This window comes from Gouania willdenowi, chromosome 9, assembly GCF_900634775.1.
Source record: "Gouania willdenowi chromosome 9, fGouWil2.1, whole genome shotgun sequence".
NCBI classification, from domain to species: domain Eukaryota; kingdom Metazoa; phylum Chordata; class Actinopteri; order Blenniiformes; family Gobiesocidae; genus Gouania; species Gouania willdenowi.
The window spans coordinates 19,611,642-19,636,183 of NC_041052.1; the positions used below are offsets into that span (position 1 = coordinate 19,611,642).

Genomic DNA, 24,542 nt, shown 5'->3' on the forward strand with positions numbered 1-24,542 from the left:
TTGAAATGATGTCAGCTTTGTTTGTTGCTAATTTTTATCCGCTGACTATGATGATGACTTGAATAATAGACATAATCAAAACTGTGAGGCCTTCAGTTGCCTTCTCATTTTGAATTCACCAAACCCCTCTGAGCTGTGACTGTAGAAAGAGGACTGATGAGCCTTTGCTGGCTTTGAAAAGTTTGTAGAGCTAAGTATATGCTGATTAATTATAGCAGCTTTCATTTGTACGCCAAAAAATGAGTTATGGTTTAATCCAACCGTCATTGATAGTCATAGCACCACCTATTGGTAAAAGGAAATCATTGGCATTATAGTTGCACAGAACATTGCAGGAAAGTTTGTGATATAATCCTTGAAAATGGTCAGCTCCGTCTCACCACATTTCTGCCACATCTCGACATGCAGCACACCTCAACGTACACCACGTCCTGACATGCGTCCTAACACACTGTTTCGCTATGCTCCGCGGAGCAGAAGAGAGAGCAGCGAGGAACATAGATAGAATTCTGTACTTTGGTCAGTCAAAGCCAGCAGTTAGTTCTATCTTCACTATTCAGGAAGTTGAGTAAAAAAATGAGTTTTATAATGATTCGCACTTCATTAGTAAAGCTCTGCTGCTTCATGCCCCGGTGAAGCCTGTTCTGTTTGCCGAGGTCCGTGTGTGTGTGTGTGTGTGTGTGTCATTTGCCAGTATTAAACCGAATCCTGTAAATAGCAATACATACTTCCTACAGGCACTGCAGTAGTGTTTCTTAATTTGCAAATGTAATATTTATGATTGTCTGCCCCAACTTGTTTCAGAGTCAATTATTGGGACAAATGCTGTTTTATCACACCTCAGACCACGGAATTATTTCATGAGACATAAAATAATCTGGTGTTTGCCATCCTTGTTTAGGAAAGGGGGAAAACAGCCTGATTGTCCATATGTGTTTACCCAGCTTCAGCCAATCTGCCAGAAACTCCTCAAACATCTCCAAGTACTTAATCCTTTCTTCACTGCTATCTGGAGGAACACAGAATTTTCACATAGAATTTTGCTACTTAGGAGTTTGTCTCTTTTATTAACCATGAAACCAATTGGAAAAAAGCAAATGAAAAAGCAAAACTTTGTATATTTATTGCATGATTTCTTAAATACTCTGACATGTTCATCTCCTACCAACAGCATGCAAATTAATATAGATCACTTTAGTGCTTTGTTTGAACTTTGAGCTTTAAGTGTTAACAAGCAGTTAAACAGGTGGACCAAAAACAGTAACCAACGAGTGTAGCTGGCCAGACGCGCACATAGTCACTCACAAAGACCTTGGAGGCCCCTAAATTAACATACTGTCATGCCTGCCCTGCTGAGAATGCAGCGGACAGCTGACTACTAAAGCTTATGAGAATGCTCAGTTGTCAAGGGGGAAGAATTTACATAAAGGTGCTTCTTATGTTTATGTGGTATGCATGACCCCAGCTTGCCAACTTGTGTGTGCGCGCTCATATGTGTGTAACTTCTGTCGTGTCTGTGTTTATGCATATGTGTCTGTGTGGTATTTTTTTTTTTACATCTGTTGCATATTTGAACTTTTTTTCATGTGTGTGTATGTTTGACAAAACGCAGCAAAATAAGGCAGAATTCTTCTTTTGATGGTCCTTTGCTGACATTGTAAAATGTGCAAATGCTCAACCTCTTTAGAGTTCAACTGGAGCAGCAGGAGGTTAAACATACTGCCTTAATGGCATTTGTAGGTAAACTTTTTTTTCCGTCAACTTTAGAGGTCACAGTGTGCATCGTGGAAGTCATTGACCTCACCACTGCTGCCTTTTACCAAGTGCTGTGCATAGTTTGGGTTGTGTTAACGATTTCAAAAGAACATTTGAAGAATTGTCTAAAGGCCACTCTGTGCAATGCACTCTTTTTTTTCAGGGTTACTCTTTTTCAAGGAAACGTGTGAAATAGCGCAGAGCCAACAAAACCTCTGGCACTGAAGTATGGCATGTCACAGGCCAGCCCTATTACATGAAACCATGCAACACACAGAGGGGCAGATTCACAAAAGGTTTAGTGGTATTAAAACGTGTGCAAACGTAACTACATGATAAGGACTACAAAGCCCAGGGAATCAGGACTACGCGTCTTCAGCATGTCAGAATGCACCCTCATTCCATTTAGCGCATTTCAGCCTAATGAATATAAGTGGCTTCTCATGTTGCTCATATTTCCAGAAGAGTAGCACACGGTACATTTGCAGTGTTTGAATACTGTCCACCTTTTCTCCTTTTTAATTTGTTCATGCAGTGAAACCAAAATGTTTCCACACCTCTGACTTGTAGCCGCTGCATCATGCACAATTTCGACTAATTCCTGTTTTCTACCTCGCTTTGCTGGCTGTCACCATCCGCCATGTTTTCTTTCCCTTCTGACCTCGCATTATCGCACGCCATTGGCCTAACCGCCTGTAACCTATGACGACACCCCCAAACCATTATGGTACTTGTAGTTTACTCTGAAATCGTCCGCTGCAGTCAACTCAAAGATATATATATATATATATATATATATATATATATATATATATATATAGCTTTTTTCTTTCTGTTTGGTCCAAACTCATTGTCAGCTATGAATCTGCTGACTGAAGCAAAAATATGTGCAGCACTTTGTTTGACACCGAGGTGCAGGTAAGCCATCTTATACCCATGATATTCCTAATACACTTAATTTCCAATTCGATAAGGGTAAATGCTGTTCCTAATTTTTGATAACTGCAGCCGAGGAATAAAGACCTACAAAAATATTTACTGTACCTGTGTCCGCTTTGTCACTCTATATGACCTGGCCACAGATATATTTAACAATCAAACGTTTTCATAGATATTCATGGCAATACATGCATTTCTTAAATAAGCTTTTCTTTTCTACTCCCTGCAAAACTCAACAAATATGTTATTTGGAGTCCATCCCAGAATGCTTTGGCATGGACCCATGCCCAATCCCAATATGCTTGACACAGATCCAAAAGACAGCAAGAAGGTGGTGGGGGATGAGGGGGGTGCACTCAAATATTCACAATGCAATCAAAGTATTAATAGTATCTGAGAGAAATACAGAGGGTACCGGTACTATTACATATGTTTGCTAAGTCTTAGCTGTCTGAACATCCATTCACTAACTGTAGTCATTGATTTCATTTCTATGGAAATTTCTTTAATTGAAACAGGGAATGTTCTTCTTGATTGCTGTAATGTTATGATCATGTGATGAGAGGTCAGACAAAAGAGGGATGATAGAAAGGGACAGATCACACAGTGTGTGTGCTTGTGTGTGTATCGGTAATAAAGAAAAAGAGTAAAGACATGACATCCAGGGGTCAGGGTGTGACACATCTGGGTTAAATATGTCTGAAACCACAAGCAATGACGTTCACAATACAAGAATGGATATGGATTCAGGGGATTGATAGTCTGATTATTAAAAAAAAGGAAAAAAAAAAAAAAACATGTTGTGTCTAATTCTCTAACACAAAGCATGGGTCCTGAAAATAAAAAGAAACAGGCAAAAAAAAAAAAAGTTCCTCCACTGCACAATATGTTGTTTCACTGTTTTTAAATCTGAGAGATGTTTCTTTTTTTTGCCTACCACACTGGTCTGCCTGTATTTACCTGTAATTGTAAAAAATAGAAAGCTGCAAAGTTTCTGAGCAACCCTTTCCTTTCATACCTGCCTTACCATTCCTCTCTCATTTAATCAAAACCCTGTTTGTCCTCTCATCTTTCTCACACTCCAAAGCTGTGCTCTCAGGCTTGCAAAGTCTCCTGACGAAGGTGTTTTTAAGTGGCCTGTTTGCATAGAGGAGAGGCTTTATATAGAGAGATGCTGTGATAGAGCCGGTGATAAGTAGGGCTTGCTACTGTAACTGAGCTTATATCCAGAACCCAGTGATCCACTGGAGGACTGGCTGCTACTGTAGCTTGGCTGTTGTCCCCAGTCTCTCGCCAGCCAACATGGTTTTAGTGGTCTACTGTAATGTGAGACCTGGGGATTTTGAAAGTGTGACGACTATGCTGCAAACATGTCTCATGTGTACTGTATTCCACTCCTAATGTTTTTATTTTCATGTTGGAGCTTATTGGGCATATATACATTTCTGTTTGTGCATACGTGTCATAGGTCTGCTTGTGATGATTGTGTTGCTGCAGCATCATAAACATCCTCTCAAAGAAGTGATTGTTACCACAATAAGTCAGTCTGAGTGCCCCTAAAGAATTGCCTCTTCCTTCATGTCTGCTTTAGATTTCTTTTCATGCTTTTTTCTTAAAAATTTTCTGTGAAGTTATTTGCTTTTACTTGGCTATTGATAAAAGCTACATTAAAGCGGAGTGACTTTGATGCTGAAGGAAAGGAACCTTTGGCAACGTGCCGTGATGAGGCAGCCAGCCGGCCATCTAGCCAGGTTTTCATTAGATGAATGCAGTGTGGGATTCAAGCCAGATAAGAGGGGCGCCAACACTGTGGAGCCAACCAATATAGTTACAGCAAGGTGCTCTTTAGTTCACTTCCTCCAACGTCACACTCTGTCTTTGAGAGAGTTGCTCTAACCTGAGGAAGTAAAGGTTGGCCCTGAATGGCTTTAAACCAGTAGCTATTTTGTCAGAAAGTTTTTTTTTTTTTTTTTTTTTTTCTATTTAGCCCTCGTGTTATTCTTATAAAAAGTAGGATTTAATCTTTAATTAACCCTGTAATTGGGTCACCAAAGTTCCTATTTTAATCTAGTGTTGAGAATGAGTATTCACATTATCTAAAAATACTTGTATTCACACCTTATTTGATGTTCACCTCTTACCAGCAAATCATCTGTACTATTCACACTCAACTTTATCTCACCTCAAATTTAGCAACTGATTGGAAAAACTATAATCTGACTGACATCAATTTGTGAGACCATTATTGTCAGTAATGAATTAAATGTTTGATCATTTTTTGTCATTATTAAGTCATTCTACATTCAAAATAGTGTACATAAAGATTAGTGATTTTCTTTTATTGGTATGTAGCTTTGCTTAAGAATAGGTTTGCGGAAGTTGGTTGATTCTTGCACTAATCTGACTTGTATTTTGCATTTTGTGTCATCTACGACTGCTGTAACCATTGTAGGTGCAGCCAACATCTCTCTGATTTGTTAAAGCCCTTGCCTTTTTATCATGAGTTCGAATCTTTTTTTTGTATTTAGTGTGATATTTAATTCCATTCAACTTTAAAAGTAATCTCAAAGTGCTTTCAAAATATAAAAGTCGCAATAAAAAGGAAAAAACCCAACAAATCCACATGAACAAGCATGTGACAAGGGGAAGAAAAAACTCCCTCCTATTTAACAGGAAGAAATCTCCAGCATAACCAGGTTAAGAGGTGGCAGCCATCTGCCTCGCCTGGTTGGGGTCAGTGGACAGGAGGAGTTTAATAGTATTTAATAGTTTTTTCATTGTTTTGTGTTCTGTTTGTAGTTTTAATTTTAATTAGATTTTTATTGTTAACTCCTCTCCTGTGGGTTTTACATTGCACTATGTGCTGCTCTCTACTGCTCAGCCGGCTGCAGGCGGTCATCGCTGGCTGCAGTGAAGCCTCCGTCACCGGAGTTGGCTGGCAGTGGGGCAGCTGTGCGCGGGTGTCTGATGGTGTTTGGGTCGCTGAAGGCTGCAGGGAAGTTTCCGTTATCGGCGCTGTTTGTTGTTGAAATGGCTTTATGTCTAACGGCGTGGGATCCTCCATTATCAGCTGGCATTGAAGCGGTTCAGCAATAGGTGGAGTAGGGTGGTACTTGTTGATGGCTGTGCGCGTGGACAGCTGCTCTAACTGGTGGTAATTTAATCCAAGCAGTGGTTGAGGCGTTTTCCTGGCGGTTGTTTCATTTGGCTTAATTGAACTGTATCGTTGTCACATAGAGTCCTATGGAGGAAGGACGGCAGCGCTATTGACTGTTTTACGACTGCGTTCGTATACTTGGTGAGTACTTCATCTTTCTTTTTTAGCTCGTTAGAAAGGCGACAAATTTCTTCCCGTAGTTTGGTCATTTCTTTGGCATTTAGTAGTAAAATGTCCTTCTCTTACGGCAACTGAGGATCAGTGTCTCCACCGTCTGTAGATACAGCCATCTTGATGGTGCTGCTGATTGTGTAATTACTTATTATTTAGGTAATTACTACGATCATTACATTATTATTATTATTATTATTATTATTATTATTATTATTATTATTATTATTATTATTATTATTATTATTATTATTAGCTTGAATGGAAGGTTTTGTGGCAGGATTTTCTAATACAGAAGTTATTATTTCATACTCAAGTGAATATTAACAAGCTATTATATTATTCAGCATTAAATCTCACTGGTTCATTTAGTAACACACAAGTGTCATATTTTTATTAGACTTTTTTTGTGACAACTGACAATAAAAAGATTATTATCATTTTTATATTGATTTATTCATTCATCTTCTGACCCATTTATTTCTGTTTAGGATTGCGGGGGCCTGCTGGTGCCGAGCTCTAGTTAGTCTGGGTGTATGCCCTGGACAGGACACCAGTTTATTGCAGTCTCCGTTTATAAATGTGTTTTTTGTTAAAGAGTTATTATTTAAGCGTTCTCTCACTTTCTATTTTTAGAATTGAAAGAATGTACACTCTGATTTTTATTTTAATGTTGTACCCCAAGGTTCCCTCTATGGCTAAGTGTTTAAATCCAGAAAGTGAGTGTTTGAAGAGTTCAATTGCAAAAGCAGGTAACTGTTTTATAAATCTATTTTTGTTATATAAATGAGTTTTTTCATGATTTAGTTCAAGTGATATGAGTCAAATCAAAGTAGCTTTGAGGGGATATCACCACTCAAAAGCCACACAACTTTAATGTGACTCATATCACCTGAGCTAAATCATGAAAAAAACTCATTTTCTGAAAGCTTGTAAAAACAGCATTATCTGCTTTTGCAATTGAACTCTCCTGTGTGACTTTTTAGGCACAAGAACTTCACATCTGTTTCCAAGCAGTAAAAAATAGACTTTTTTTTTTTTTTTTTTTTTTAAATAAATGCTCTGCATTTACATCTTTGTGTAATCATCATTGTAAGAATGTTTGATGTCGATGCTTTAGCATGAGCGAAGGTTACTGGACAGTCTGAATTAAACACATCTGTGTTTCTGTGGAGACCAATCTTTTACTGTTAATCAACATTATGGCCTCAGACCTACAGATAATAATAGCTGCAGTAAGACAGGGGGTAAAAACAGCTGTGGTGACTTTTCCCATCTGCCTTGTTGCGATACGTCATTTAAAAAGACAGTCAGCATTACACAGATTAAAAAGCAAAAAGAGCAGAACAAACCAAATCATGCACCTTTTTTTAATTCCCACTTTCCATAACAACATTTAAGAAAGCTTATTCCCAGGATAGTTTTCACCATCTCTTCACCAATTTTTTTTTATTTTTGGCGCTTTTTGTTGTTGCTTGGACCTCAAAGATTTTCCTATATCCACAATGTTATACCAGTGTATATGTTCAAATGATTACCATGTAAGTTATGTTTTCTTATCAAAATGATTCAGTTTGTCAAGTGCTCAAGAATCAACACCACATTTGCTTCTTTAAATTCTTGTGAGTTTACACTACAGATGTTGGGAGCAAAGTGTCTTGTATTTTGAATTAGATGACCTATTTGTGTGTGTAACAATGCATTATACAAAGCATGGCAAATCCTCTCGCAGATTGCTTTAATGTTTCTGTGTGTGTGTGCGTGTGCGTGTGTGTGCGATGCGACAGATAGCTGATATCTATCAGAGTGTTAAGCTGATTAGTGTGAACTGTGGCCAGGTTCATTTGCATACATTTCTTATCTCATTAGATTGGTATCAGCCTCTGTCACCATGCATGGCCTCGACCGGGATGTCTTCGTAACCTCAATTTCTAAGCACACACTCACACACACGCGCACATAGTCACCCCAATGCCCCTGGCAAACAACAACAATAATGTGTAACATCAGCCAAGAAGCGCAGGTTCCTCATCTCCTCCTGTCAGCTGCACTACCACACTGCTGTCACGGTAACGCATCACATCCTCCCCTCAGGCTCTCTGCATCCCTGGTCTTATCAAGGTCATTAGCTTACATCATTCCAGCTGGTTTTGTTAGTTTTCATTCTTTTTTGTTCTGACCTAATTATTGACTATTTGCGACTGACAACATAGTGTTGCAAGGAACATGGACTGAGGAAAGTTTGAAACCAGTTTTATCTATTTTAAAAATAATGAATATGTATGTAAAATGGGATTTATGTACCGGCAAGGGAGGTTTACTTATAACTTATTAAAAAAAAAAAAAAAAAGAGTGATTATCTTAGATGCAGGCTTTAGTTTGACCAAACATGGACAACTGGCGGCCCGGGGCCACATATGGCTCTCAGTTTAATTTTTTGCAGCCCCCATAGCAAATCCCCTAAAATTATCATTCAAAAAGTTGGAATGGCTGTAAAGCCCACAATAATACACAAAATAACTCCCAAAACACACACATTGCAGCAAAATGCACAAAGTACACAAAAAATTCCAAAAATATACAAAATTGCAACAAAGACAGACACAGCAACCACTTAAACAAGCAAAATGACTACTAAAACACACCAAACAATACATTACAGAATAACTCCAAAGACACACAAACAAACACAGGAAATACAGTAAACAACAACAAAAATACAGAAAGTTACCATAAAAATACCCAACTCAAAAACGAAAATGCAGATAATAACAGAAAAATACACAAAATTACAAAAAAAAACAAAAAACAAAAACACACTTAATGACTCCAAAAACAAAACACACAATATGGCTAAAAACTGACAAAACATGAAAACTACATAGACAAAAAAGATAAAACCCTCAGATCAGACACAATCAGAGTTTTGTGGTTCCCGCTGTGATAGAGTTTCCCATTCCGTTAGACTCTATAACATTTTCTAAAATAATTTTTAAAAATACAAAACAAACTGGTATATATGATGATATTTCCGTATTTGATCAACTAATCTTCCATAGCAAACTACTCTCTGGGGCTGTGGGGCAACAAGGTTACTCCTTTGGTTATCAGTGAAATGTAGAGAAAGTCAATAGCACCCACACAAATATTTATAATTGTGGGTAATTTAGTGATTCAAATGACCCCAACATAAATATTTTTTTGTAATTTTATGAGGAACCACATTAGCTTTGCACCTTTGCTCTGTATTGCAAAGCAGAACAACCTCATCAAAGATGCATTCTTGGAATATTGATTGAATTGTTTATTCTAATGAAGTAAATGGAAAGATCAGATACATTTTATAAACCATATTATGGGTATTCAACAGAAAGTACACATACTCCGTATGTCATTAAAAATGTGTAAATGAAAATACTATTCAGTCTTGTTGATAATTTTACAGCTTTTACTTTTGAAATGAGGCCCTTTTTTCATCTCCACTTTTGGCCTAAATCTTTACAATGCCATCAACTCTATGTACGTACATAAAATGTGAGCATTTATAATTAGAATATCAGTAACACTTGATGGCAGATGGCTCTGGGTTGCTATTATTATTTTTACCACTATACTGACATGTATATTGGCATATAAAACCGCCCATTTTTCTGTGACCCAAGCCAAAACAAGACAACAGCTACTGTTTGTCAGTATGAAGGTTTTGCATTTCAATATGACAGACTTTTATGGCTCGTGTTTCAGTGGCAGCTTTTTTTTTTTGACTGCTTTCCAAAAACAATTTGAAGTGTCTGTAAGCCACTTTTGCAAGCCAAACCTTGTGTGTGGTTCCCTCCGGCAACGCTGATAAAGAGGCATCTTATTCTGCTACGAGATAACATTTTATTTACTATCATGCCTTCCTTATCAAGGGCAACAACAACAACACTTTGTTTTATGAGTTTTGTTGTGGCTGCTGTGGCTACACATTGTTTTTCATTGTTCAAGAGCTTGCTCACCTTGACTTTTTTTTTTTTTTTTTTAGCTCCGTCAGTCATTTCTGTGATTGAATCACACTTTGTTAAACATACTGTCTATTCCTCAATAGCCAGTAAGGAAAAAGTGCTAACATCATACTTTAGTTAGGGCTTAAGTTTTTGAGTAAAGTTAATGTAGTCATTCCATATTGTGTGTGAGTATTGTATTATAATATCTTGTAGTCATTGTAATCTCAAAATTAGATAAAGTTCACATTTTTATAAGCCATGGGTTCTCAACTAATAGGTTGATTCCTAAAAACGGGTCGTGGGCATGGTAAATGCTAACCCATAAAGGTCACTAGCAATTACTTAGAAAAGCAATCAGAGGTGAGAATGTTGATTATTGATTTTTTTTTTACTTTTCTTTTTTTTCATTACTTTATAAAAGTTACATTTATGTTTCTCCTTTTTTATTTTAACTGAAGATTTTAAATAATTTATGGCGGATGAGCCCCTAGATTTTTCTGGCTTCATCATTAAAGTCCGTGTAAAGCAGAAATAAATAAAGAAACTAACTCCCGAAAATCCTGACACGGAACGTAAGCGCTGTGATTGGTCCGCCTAAACTTCAGCCCCGGTCTCTGTCTTTTCCACTCAACACCGATCTGTTTCAACTGTTATCATCACTAATCTGGAGGCAAGCTTTAGGTTATTTGGTGCCCTAGGCCTGAAGTAAATGAATACAAAATAAATATATATTTTTTTCTAAGTCTATACGCGGTGTGTACATTGTATTATTTATTTTCAATATCAAGGCAAAGCAATGCAATTCTACAACACAAAAAACTATTGAAAAAAAAAAATGCAACCTATTTTAAAAATTAAAATAACACACTATAAAACAATATAACACCTACAGGTATAGTGCAAATGCCCTGAGGGAACAACAACAATGGTGCAAAATCCAAAAGTAATGCAAAACAGTGCTATGAAAAGTTTAAATAAAATATAAAAGTTTCAGTGCAAGAATATTTCTACTTTCCTGTTTGGTTTTACAAGTCAGTAACAAAAATATTAAAACCAAAGAACACATGGTGCAAACAACACATTAGAATTATATTAAACAATAATTCAAATGAAATAAATACAAATATGGGCAGAAGATCAGCAGGTATAGTTACAGATTTTTAATATTAATGTTTATTTATGAAAAAATATGTACAGTGATTGTAAAGGTTGTGTTTCACATTTATTATATAATTTTAAATTATTATTATTATTATTATTAATAATAATAATAATAATAATAATAATAATAATAATAATAATAATAATAATAATAATGAATTTATTTGGGGGTGGGTGCAATTTGGCACCCCTCCAGCAAATGACGCCCTAGGCGGCCACCTGTGTTGCCTGTCGGGAAAGCCGGCCCTGTCTGTAGGAGACATGACTAGTTAGCTGACTCGTTGACTGGTTAGTTAGCTAAAAGTATGTATACACCTCAGCAGCAAGGTCGGTTTTATGCTAATGATGGCTTCCTTATGTAACGCGGCTATGATTTCTGACCCGCCCATTAAATCCTGAACACAGACATTTGAAACACGGTTTGTGAAGCTTAGCTCCACAATCAAATTATAAATGGTTGAATGGCTTTTTACATGTTTTAAGGAATACATTTATGACCTATTTAATGTGTTTAGAAGAAAATGGCTGAATTTACTTTATACAGTCTTTCAATCTTTCTTAAATGTTGCCCTAATATGACTAGATGATCTATTTGATAGCGTGTGACGGAGCAGCGCCGTCACTAACCGAGCAGCAGCGCACGCACACACACACACAAACACGTCACACACATTCTCTTTCTCCCCTCCGTATTTCTCCTCACATCATGCATTTAACTAATCTCCTTCTTCCCCAACTGTTGCTAGAGTCAGCCAGGGGTGCACACTTGACTGTTCTAGGCTTCACCTGCTGCACAAACATTCACACATTCTCACACACACACACACGGAAACTCTTACCGGTGACATGACATCTCTGAGCAGCTGACGGACAAAACGGGGCAGTAAGGCAGTAGCGCAGGGTGGGAGATCATGTGATCAGGGGTTATTTTGTCTTAATTGTTTTTGCATTTATATGGGGATTAATTTAGGATGTGATTTGAAAAATGCATTTGTTTATTAGAAAATCAGTTATCATTTGAAAAGGATGTAAATATTGTTTTTGTTTGTATTCCTTAATAATTGTTTTTGGTTTAATTTAAACCACACCCATGGGAGGGGCTAACCTGTTAAAAGCAGTGTAGGAAGCTGCATAGAGGGCAGTCTTTCTCTGGAGGTGCATGTGGGAGCAATGTACCTGAACATTTCTGAAAGCCTCTCAGCTGGAAGTAGAGGTGGGACCAGGTTGTGTTTTTTTTTTCTCTTGATGTAAATATTTGTGTTCCACCGGCGCCATTTTTGGAAAAATAAATGAAAGTCGACTTGCCATATGGATGGTCGTGGTTCTTCTTTTTGAACAAAAATCGAACCCCGCCACATAGCGTAAATCATTGATCGTCACTGTTGTGAGTGAAGGTGTAACCGCAAAAGGCCAATGACCAAATCTATGACTTTGATGGCCTGGGAGACTTGAAAACCATGAGGGAACACAGGTAAGGACAGGGATATAAACCTACATGCAAACCACACACAGAATTGTTGCCCAGGCAACACTGAACATTAAACCAGGTAATAGTAGATCAGATGGTCTTTATGACCGGTTGGCTCTGTAATACACTGGCTTACTGTCCTGTCCAGGATGTACCTGGCTTTTCAACATGAGTCAACTGGAAAAGGTTCCAGCACCCTGATACTGAATTGAATGAGCATATACTAGACAATGCCTGAATAGTTTAAGAACATTAGTGTCAACAGAAGGTAAGGCAAGGCAAGACAAATTTATTTGTATAGTGCATTTCATACTCAAGGCAACTCAATGTGCTTTACATGATAAAACATTCAATTGTTTAAAATCAATAAGAACATTTAAAATCATCAGTAAAATCAATTAAAATCATCAGTAAAATCAATTAAAATCATCAGTAAAATCATCAACAAACACGTGTCAATTCTGAGGCTGACTGGGAGCCAGTGTAAAGACCATTCCATTTCTTGGTTTTCACTCGGAAAAAAACTGTTGTCGAACTTTATTTTTCCATGTTAAATGGAATGAGATTCCTCAATTTTGACACAACAAAGTCCCACAGTTTATCACTTAGTGATTTTTTTTTGTACTACACCTCCTTACAAATGAAAGGAGTACATGCATATGCCTGAGGGTTAACTCTTAGAGTTAGTGGGGAAAAAGTACTACTGAGACAGCCCTTCACATCCCTGCTCCTTCAAGAGGCTGATGCTTTATTTATAACGTTGCACCCCCAGGTCCACACCTCAGGTCCCTGTACAGCCCCCCTGTCTCCCCCACAGGTATAGTCTGCGCCTCTGCCTCTTACTGCGGTACCTAAAACACCTTCGCATGCCTTTCAACATCCCACTCCTGCGGCTGCACAAGAGGAGGAAGTTGGGGAGAGCAATACAAAGACTCTGCATGGCGCACATACAATCTGCAGACGATAGCTCTTTCACAGCTGTGGTCTCCGATGTCTCACTGCAGTTCTCTCATATGTTAGAGAGAAAGAAGTGAATTCCCTATCTTCCAGCCTGGCTCACTCCCGCCGAGCTGCAGAAACACCACAGAGGAGACACAGAGAGCAAGAGTAGGAGGAAAAGAAATGTGGAGGAGCACTGAAAGAATGGAGAAGTAGAATTGGAGGGGAGGTGAATTCCGAAGACAAAGATGTGGTGGTGGTGGTGGGGGGGTTAAGGAGGAAAGTGAAATTGAAGAAAGCATGATCAAGTGAGAAAGTATCTCACTCTTTTTAAACTTGGTGATGCTGAATCCCTCCTTCTGACTCCAACCTGCATTTCTGGGTCACTTGAGACATTTAAACTGCACTTATAATTAACAGCTATTTTTAAACAGGGAGGGAGAACTGGAGCGGTGGCGAGGTACAAAAGCATTAAAATTGCCCCAGATTCACCATTGAATAGGACACATCAAGGCAATATGCTGGCAGATCAAAGTGAGCGAGGAGAAAGGAGACAGGGCCGATCAGTGGGGATAAATTGTTCCCTTTATAATAGCATAAGAATAGAACTCTTTGCAGCTGAAACAATTTAATAACCACATTCATTACTTCTGTACAGCCTGTCTGTCCGTCCATCTAACAGTCTGTCTCTCTGCAGAACAATGTGGAGCCGCACTCACTACCTCTCTTTGTTTCTCCTCACCTCATTCTTTTTACGTCTCTTTCCTCGTTACTTTGCCCTCTTTTCTTTACTTATCTTCCACCAAGTCGAGCATCCTGCACTTCCCCTCCAGTCCCCTGTCCCAGCCGTCTTGCCTTTTCCCCCTTTTATTCCAGCAGCAGCCACAGCAGCAGAGTTTTCACAGAGCTGAAATGCTGCAGGCCCCACAATGAAGATGTGCAATGTCTGACACTCTTGGAATGAGAGCCCTAATAGAAGGGGAAGCGGTTATCACAGAGATCCCCCAGGACCAGCCTCTGTGTGCCTGACGCTAATTATGGTGCATGCAAATGAATGTGAAGCATTAAAATCAGGAGCAGTCTGCCTGCCTGACTGTGTATGGGTTGCTCATCAGCTGTGGTATGTGTGTGTGAGCAGTAGAGCGTTTGCTTGTTCAGATACATGCACGCCATGTTTGGGTACATAAAGATCTGTGGACGTGTCTGCACGCCTGTGCACAGCAGGAACAAACCGTGAGGCCAATACCCCTTTTAGCTTTTCACACCTGCAATGGTTCAAACACTTTATTGTTTTATTCATTAGTATAGACTCAAGGAGTAGGGCATGCATCAAAGATTAGGAGGAAGAAATAGGCAACCCTCTCTCCCTCTCTCTGTACTCATGCACAAATGTGAGGCTGAGCACAGAAGATCTCACAGGAGGATTCCTATAAATACATCTCTCTCACATTCACAAGCAACCTCTCCAAGAGCGTGCCTTTATTAAAACCATTTTGTCTTCCCTTTGTGCCCTTTGTATGCAAGTGTCTATATCTGTGCCCTTGTGCGCATATTGGGCACATGTGTGAATGCAAAGCAGCTTGTGTTTATGACTGTGGTAATACACATAAATAATATGTTGATGTGGGTTTATTTGTGATTATTTGCTACCTGTAATAGTGACTTTTTTATTTTTTATTAGAGCATGAATTTGCGCTGGCACCTTTATGTGCTGCCCTGTCCATTTTCTCATTGTGTATTTATGTTTGGCTGTGTGTATGTGCTCTTGCATGTGTGTGTGTGCGTGTGTGTGTGTGTGGTTTATATGTTGGCCATCTTATCTCCCCATTAGCCTCTGGTGCCCTGACTACTATTCCCTCTTTCCCCATCCTGCTTTCTCTAATGGGTAATTTAGCCATGCTCGCCTGACATCTAGCCTATTCCTTGTTTAGTTGCCATGGCTACGCAGACCTATGGATTGCTCCTTTGCTCCCTTGGCCTTGCTTTGGATGCTATAGATGTCTCAACTATGAGAGGGCAGAGCTGCTAAACACAGAATACACAGTTCACCTAACACCGATAACTAACCAAGCGCTGTATATAGAAAGTAATAAATGAAGTCTTTTGAACTTGATGGTAGCTGTGGTGTGTTTGAATTTTTGGGGTTGTTTTTTTTTTTTTGTTTGTTTTTTGTTTTTTTTAGGTTAAAAGCATAGTTATAACAGATTTTGAGATTAAAAGGGCCCTATTTTTTCAGATTAATTGACATTTCTTAAGAAGATAGGGGTGCTTTCAAACCGGTTTAGTCCTGGACTCAGTCCGAATGGTGGTCATTTTATCACCTTGGTTTGGCACAGCCTCTGGTGCAGTTGCATGAGCTAACAGCTTGAGGGCACCATTACTGGAGTAGAGACTTCTCTTGGCAGAAAAACAGAAACCCAAAGAAGAAGCTCTCAGCAATAGGTCAAAGCCAGCGCTTTAGAGTGTGCAGAAACTTCTGCCTTCTCCGTTTGTTCTTTTACAACATTCAAAAATGGAGCAGCAACAAGTTGGCGTGCTTTTGGTGGTTCTAAAGCACTGTTTTGTGGCTTCACCGGCTCTCCTAACCATTCACAATCCTGTGCGCACTATGTCATCACCGATACTCCCTGTATTTGATCCTCTCAGAGAGTGGTTGTGTTCACAATGCTCCTACTCGCTGTTGGGTACTAATGGAGGCGCTCCAAAACTGACAGAAACAATCGCTCTAGGATTCACCTGTTTGATTTGCTCTGGCCTTTGTTTGCGTGTTCACACCACCTACCGCGGTGTGACCATCTTTCCTCACTATTGTATGAATAAGCAGTAGTGAGTAACTTCAACCATTGTTGTTTCTACAAAGATGACGCAATGTTTTCTTTCGATATTCACTGGAGAATATATATAAGCTATTGCAGACAAAAAATGTATCGTTCTAAAAAAGTTGGTTCTCTGATGTAGCAGAAAACTGTTCATACATTGTCATCGCTTTTGTGAGGTCATTCCAATAGCTGTTGCAGCTTTCTATTAAAATAAAACTTCAGTATTTCATAGAATTCAAGTTTGAATTCTGCTTGTTTTTGTTTTGTCTTTTTGCTCAACATTTGTTTTCTGTACTTTGCAGAACTTGTAAATTGGAGGTAGATGTAGCCTTTATCTAGTAGCTCTGGGGTCAAAACAAACAAACTGTCTTTTTAACTTTTCACTATCTAGAGTTAGAAAGAGATGACTGGCTACAGAGAGAGTTGGAACAGGAAGAGTAGCGAGTAGAACAAGTTATAGAAGTGTAAGGCTCTTGAGTTGAAACTGTGCCTGCCTGGGTCTACAGAGAGCAGATGACAGTAGCTTTGGTTCTTTTTGCGGAGCTCACAGTTCTTTTGCCTTACATAACCCCTCCCATTGTGCTTTTTCAATTATTTGGGGAGAAATCTTAAGTATGCACTTTAAAATTTAATGCCTGTATGCGCTCCAAGTAACGGGGAAAAAGAGGGGGCGCATCACAGATCACGCATAAAAGAGACTATTCTGTTGAGCTTCCAGAATATCGACAATTATGATATTCTATATGGTATATCAGCGGGGATTAACTGTGTGTGCAAGTGTTTTGGTAGGGAGAGAAAGATGATCGACACTGAGACATGCAACCGTGTAAGAGAAGAGGGAAGCGCTGCAAACTTGGATGTTTTCAATTTTACCCTCCCCCAACCCCAGATTTCCCCTAAGGTGCCCCTTGGTCCCCTTCTCCCCTCCTTATGCTTTTCTGTGAGGTTAAAGCGCACCTTCTCACTAAAGGGCTCTGGGGTCATGCATCTGCATGTGAAATGCGAACCCGCTGACATTCCAGGGCAGCCCTAAGCCGTGCAGTCCTTTTGTTCACTAGGGTGCCAGTGTCAGGCCTAACAAGCCCGGCAAAGATCTCTGAAGGGAGAGAGTGAAAGAGAGGGAAAGACGGCAAGGGCAGAATCCCTCTGCAATGAGTTGTTCTTCATACATCAAATTAAAACTGAAGTCTTGAAATGGTAGCTCTTCACAATTAAGCATTTACAAAAATTAATCAAACATCACATGACTGAGGAATAAATTACGTCTGGATAGTTCATAATGGTAAAGTAACCTTAAGAAAGACATTTCCAATCAAGCTTCCTTGACAACAGTATTAGTGATCACTGCAAAAGCATTGGTACAAGATTTGGTTGTGCTTGGACAGCAGTTTTGGACAGACACATTAAACCTTTAATCATGCAGAGTCAACCCTCTGACTGCTGAATGATCAAACCTTAATTAAATCTAAATGTTTGACCTAACTGAAGGCAGTGCATCAAACCTTAGCAGACATGCTTGTTCTTTTAAATCAGGCAGTGCACAGAGGTGCTGGGCCAGGGTCCTTTCAGCCTGTGCATTGAGTTCTGAGGCACAAAGGGCAGCTATTCACAAGCGAGTGATGGACTTCACACTAGCCTTTATATGAGAGAGAGGGATAGAGAGAGAGAGATTGACTTTGAATAAAGAACGTTGACAGTCTATAAAGTATTGCAGAATGAAAAAGGAACCGATGTGTGTAAGTGAAGTTGGTGTTACTCTGCTTGTTGTTCAAACCAGAGATAAGTCATCTTGCCCAGCTGTAGGTTTAAGGCGACCCCCTGACCTAAATCAGCAAAGACCAATGTCTAGCTACCAAGAGCAAGGAGCTGGTTGCTTTAAGCCTCGATTTCTGGAGCATTGTGTCGAGAACTTGTTGCCTCACCCTTTTCCTCCTTGGCATTGAACATAGCTTCTTGCTTCAGTCTGCCCCAATCATATATAAGAGTAACCAAGTAATGTTGACGAGGACGTAATGACATGTTATTTTAAACCACTAAAGCATTTTGCACTATCAACCTTAAAGCTGCCAGTGCCTGGAACATTGATATTTATGATAGACAAAACCTGCTACAACATTACCTTTGAACAAATAGTTTTCAGTGTAAACATTTTCATTGATAAAAACTTACAAAGAAAAGTGATTTTTAATTTTTGCTTGTGGGATATAGGCATTACAAAACATGGTTGCTGTTGTTTTTTCAGTTATTTTTGTTGTGTAGTATACAATGGGAGAGAGGACTGTAAAGCTAGAGACTTTCTCCTAGATTTATTTAACTTTAGAAAAACAGAGGGAAGGGCAGAAAAAAAAACATGATTTGCTTTCAAATAAATGTATATCAAACTTAAAATGAGTTTTTAGCCACAAACAAGCAAACTTGATTAACAGCTTTTTAAGGAGTAATCTACAAACATGGATTTTTTAAACTTGTGAAAATGGATTGGAAGTTTCATTGTTCGGAGTCAGTACAAAGCAAATGATCAATGTTCATGTGTGTCAATAATCATAACTTGTTCCTCCATTTGTACCAGTATATGAGTGGTGAACTGATAACCAACTGTTACCTAAAAATAACTTTAAATATCCAAACTTCTAACAGTCTACGGATGCGTGTCTTTGCAAACAAAATGCACTTTTACCTACTATAAAATATTCTAAATGGTTTCCACACCCCCACCCCAAAGTCCCATCCCTGAGAAGGCCGTAGCAGTGTGAGTGATTACGTTAGTGTTACTACATTAGAGCTGTCCATCCATCCGGTCCACTTTTCCAAATACATCCATCCCGGTCCTACTTAAAACACTGGGAGATCCCCTCTACTCGTCCTCCACTCCCCCTAAAGTCTTTTATGATGTCCATAAAATGGAAGAGTGCGGCTTTACTTGAACTAATAATATCTGAGCTTACAGGGCTGTGATTGATGATCTTTAAAGCTGGCCCGATCGGTCTCATCTTTCTTCAGATTTTTATCACTGACTTGTTTGCAGTCATGTGCAATCACAAGCACCGGGAGAGGTAACAAGTGCTTGATGTATGATGCTTGAGCCACTTTTGTCAGCTATGCATTTCCCTTTTATTTCTTTGATTTCTGTTTTTCTTTTCTTTGTTTTTGAGCACTGGGCTTCTGTTCATTGCCTTTGTACTCATTGTTTACACTGTTCTCTTTCTGTCTGTCTCTCTCTATGTTTTTCAGATGGTGGGAATGTCTTCTCCTGGGGAATTGGGCAGGAGGTGAGTCAAACACTTTTCCACTGTTGAAATAATGCAGATTCAAACTGGACTTCAGTTTATATATATATATATATATATATATATATATATATATATATATATATATATATATATAGTTGTTGTTAGTGTCTTTCATATTTTAAATACTTTTCTGAACTCGTCTTGCCTAACAGTTGTGCATAATAGTCAGTTATTTACAGTGTTGTGCTAGTTACTGAAAAAAAAGTAACTAGTTACCGTTACTAGTTACTTCATTCACAAAGTAGCTCAGTTACTATTTTGATTACTTACACCAAAAAGTAATGCGTTACTGGAAAAAATAACTTTTGAGTTACTTAGAATTAAAGAATGTATTATTTTGTTTGGGTCATTTGTGTCTGTACAGCTTCATATCACTGCTGTATTAATATAATAATCCACTGTTGATCAACTGTGCCCTATATTAACATTGTTTTGGATAAAAGCCTCTGATAAATTAAATGTTATTGTATCCAACCCTACAGTTTATAATCATTTACATTCATAGTACATTCAAGTATTCTTTCCATGCCAGTTTATTTACCTGAGACAAGCAGAAACTGAAAATGTTACAAGGAATTGTGAAATAAATAAAACACAAAACAACCTGAATATTATTCAAAATCAAAGATCAAAAATTAAAGTGGCTTCAGCATCATAAAACGGTTGTGTTTTGCCTTAGAATGTTTCCTTACAGCTTAAGTACAAAAACTAGCAATAATGTTCAATATAAACACAAAAAACCTTCTAATATAAATAAATGAAAGCAATCTAAATTAACATTCGGAATACATTTTGACTAACTCTGCTTTACAAAAACTGCTATAAAACAACCATAAATGATGTGCATATAAAGCACAAAACAGCTGCTCAAAAATTAAAACAGTAATTTTTCAGCCTGAACACAGTAATGTAAAGAAAGTATTCCAGGTGCACATTCTGCTTTTGAAAATGCTTAGAAAAATAAATGTGGAAAAACAAATTCACATCATTTTTCTCAGCTACACAATGCTAAACGTATCAGGCTAACAATCTGCTGTTAGTGGTGACTCAGCAACAGGCTTATTATTTACAATAACATACCATGCAATAGCTTTGCTGATCTGTCCTGGATAACAGTCACAGTCCGTTAAAATCCATACGCTGTTGTTTCGGTGCAGAGGCTTCCATCACGTCCACCATCGCAGTGTTAGCTTAGCTTCACTGATGCATCTTTTGGGGACAGGTGAGTAAAATAATCAACATATTTCCACGAAGCACGTTCTGCTCCCGCATTGACTCGCCATGATTGGCGCACGTGATGTAAACAGAGACACGCCGACAATTCTTCTTCTTCTGTTTTACCGTGTTTGGCACGGCGTCCGGCAAAAAAATGTAGTGCCACTGTAAACAGGAAGTACACTGCAGCTAGCAAAGTAATGGACAAACGCACCATATTGTAACGGTAACTGCATTATTTCTTTAAAAAATATTGCTTACAGTACTAGTTACTGTCAAAACTAACGTTGTATATAAACCGCCCAACACTGGTTATTTAACACAATTCACTGTTGTACAACAAATAAATAATCTTGTATTTATTTTGGGTAAACAGCCTTGCCATTATTTATTCATCAATAAAAGTACTGTTTTGCATTGAATCAATCTATACTGGATGTATTTGTTAGGTTGACCCCTTCCTGTCTTTCCCATCCACTCACCACTCGATAAAGAAGCCCGCCTGTCACAAGGCACTTTTTGGCCTTTCAATAATGACTCTATAGAGCAACATCATCACACAGCCCACAGAAGAGTGTATTAAGTTTAACATTGAGACCCGCCTCGCTACCTCTTTTTGTGATTTGTGCTTTTGAAATGTATTTGTGAGGTTTATTGAAATTATGGCCACATTGTGATAACATTTCTAGGGTGACAGGGTGCTGCTTTGCTTGGACGGTGATATAAACATGTAGCTGAAGGTTAGTGAGAGGGAGTGAGCAATAAACATGTTATACATCAATTGGTACAAGCTTTGGCGTGACCTTGGCCTTCCACATATATAAACTGGACTTTCACAACACATGTTGGTCCAGGTCTAGCAAGAATCATTGGGTATTCAACAGTATCCATATCTGCACAAAGTGTTTCTTTCTCTCCACTAGCAATACGTCTCTCCTCACGTTTCCCTTACCATTGTGTTTTCCTTTACTCTTGCCTCGTCTTTCCATCTTCTTCTTCGCCCTCCCTCTCTCGTTCCTGTCTTAAAGCCATTCTAATGATTGATTGTTTCTCTGTGTAGTCTGACAGGATGTAGCACACTCCCGGCCCCTGGGGACCCCGACAGACTGCACCACCTGATTAAGAATCCCCTAGTAATCAGATGCACAGTGCCACACTAAAACCACTCCCATCAACATCTAGAAAAATATGAACAGTTCCACCTCCTAGTAAATAGTGGTTTGAAGTTCTTTGTTTTGATTGTGTTAGGGTTTTTTTTTTTATTACCATAAAAGAAAGGAATAAGTTGACTTTGTTTTTCTAAGCTTATACATTTTCTCTCAATATGCAAGAAATCTATAATTTAATATGTCTCAATTTCAGATTTTAACCTCCAAAATAAGGAAATACTTAACAATTACAGCTCTTGGGGCATGCATTGATTCTTTATGATAACTTTCCAAATGCATGGTCAAGTTACTTCTAAATTTGTGTTCACAAATTTAACTGGCCAGAGACCTCAAATGAGCAACCATCCAGCCGATGCTGTCAGTGAGGTCCATGGAACATTTGATTATTTAATTTACATGTGTCTTCTAAAAAAAGGTCATATGTTTTCAGACGCTTGTGTGGAGAATAGCTGTTAAACTAAATAAATAGCTGCATTTCTGTGAAGGGTCTCAATTAAATAAATAGCTATACTTCATGATAGTGGTTTTGATGTATTTTATGTCAAATGCATCTGGTCATTCAGACTACCATTTACAATCCTGCTTTTTATGACATTATTCTGAGGAGTCATCACGGATGGTAAAAATATTAAAGAATCCAGCCTTATAGTGGTGGAAAGCCTGGGCCTAGTTCCAACACAGGTCAGGCCTCATCAAACCTTGGGCCTGTTCCAAATTGATGCTAATATATTTTGGGATCTAGCAGTTAAAGAAATCTGACTTCCTGCACATATTTTTGGTTTTAAATGCAAAAAAAAAACATGAATCTCACAATTATGTTTGAAAGAGGCCATAAATTTGCATGTTTGTCCATTAGAGTGTGTTTATGTACGCTCATTCACTCTAATGTATGAGATGAGTACACATTGTAGGCATCTTTGCCTGCGGGTGTGTTTTTTTTTTTTTTTTTTTTTTTTTTTTACCATGCTTACATGTAATACGGGCCTCAGTTTCCCTTCCCTTTCCTGCTGATGCCATCAGTATACACAATGTGACTGATGATAGTCATTGCCACAGTCTGATGCTCTTCTGCTTAATGTCCTCTTTGTTTATTAATTAACTGGAGGACATATACGCTGAGAGACACCTATTGATTCTCTTGCTGCATTAATTGATTTTGTGGTTCACTAATCATATTGAGGCTACAAGATCATTATTAGTTGTTTTTTAAGAGATTGTGCAATTTCAGTTATTGTTTTTTTCAGATGAAGTGTCAACTACAGATGTTATTGTTTCTTATTTTCTTGCTTATACATATTATATCACACATTACATTATATCAGCATACATGTTCATTTGTTAGTCACCATGTTATGAACAGGTTGACTAAGAGGTTATAGGTGAAGTTTTATGTTAGTTTATTTTGGCCTATATGTTGAGTGTGCATATGGATATTTCTGTATACATTTAAAAAAAAAAAGAAATTACTGTGAGGATGACATAATGTTGGTAGATCGATTCTATCGGTGTGTTAGGTTGTCTCAATCAAACACTCTCACTCTGTTATGAGCAATGGAATGGGGAATTGGTAAAAGTGGATAATAATGTAAAACATTAGGAAGCTTCTCTTATGTTGGTGTTTGGTAAGATTAGTTGCTTCTTGCTTGGTATCAAAATTATTTTGAATGGGTCTGGAACTCTTTCCATCAATGTTAATGTTGTTGATATATAAACTAAAATAAAACTAAGACATCAAATGTTTTTACGTATTCTTAAAATTTAACCAAAAATTGCAAGAGAGTGGTTAAAGAAAAAATGACTTTACCATGGTAAGGGATTTATAGTATTTTTTTTCACATAAAACTTTTACATACATGTACACGTTATAATAACAGTAAGCTGAATTTTATTGTCAAATGGAAAGACGGACAATGAGTGATGTTCAGGTATAAAAACACAGCTACTCTGTGATTGAATCCAACAGATTTCAGTGTTTGTGTGATAGTGACTGTCAAAGGTTCCCTGGTGAGTCTGACCGAGGGTTACAGTGTAACCAAAGCGTCTGTCTGCTGTTCACCAGCCAGATCAACCAGTTCTGCTTGACTGGTCCCAGTTGTCTTGGTTTCATACTGATGACTCTCTGTTAAAGGTCTGTATGGGGTTCAAGTACATTAAAGTCATCCGTTCCCCTTCCCACTGAGACTCAACACAGATGGCTCCAGATGCAGCTGGCACAGCTAGGAGCAACACCTGACAGTGCTCATTCACTCAGACATACAAAAAAGTGCACATATACAGTATAAACAGATGCAAATACACAAATGCATCTACAAATTCAGGTACGGATACACCTGCTCATTTAGTGTAGCTAAATGCTGGTATCCTAACACACCCGCCCACACACTCACACACACACACACACTCTGATGGATGAACAGACACGATTAACAGAGGCTCACAGCGGGAACATATGCTGCCACACATACACAAATCC

The 24,542-nt window shown here is 38.3% G+C and overlaps 1 protein-coding gene across 1 annotated transcript in view; it reads left to right on the forward strand.

The window, feature by feature from the left end:
* Positions 1–24,542, forward strand: part of LOC114469484 (ultraviolet-B receptor UVR8-like) — a 362,330-nt gene that overhangs the window by 316,953 nt on the left and 20,835 nt on the right. The window contains exon 8 of the mRNA XM_028457028.1: positions 19,627–19,664. Within this exon, the coding sequence (XP_028312829.1) occupies positions 19,627–19,664 (38 nt within the window). The remainder of the gene's footprint in view (positions 1–19,626; positions 19,665–24,542) is intronic.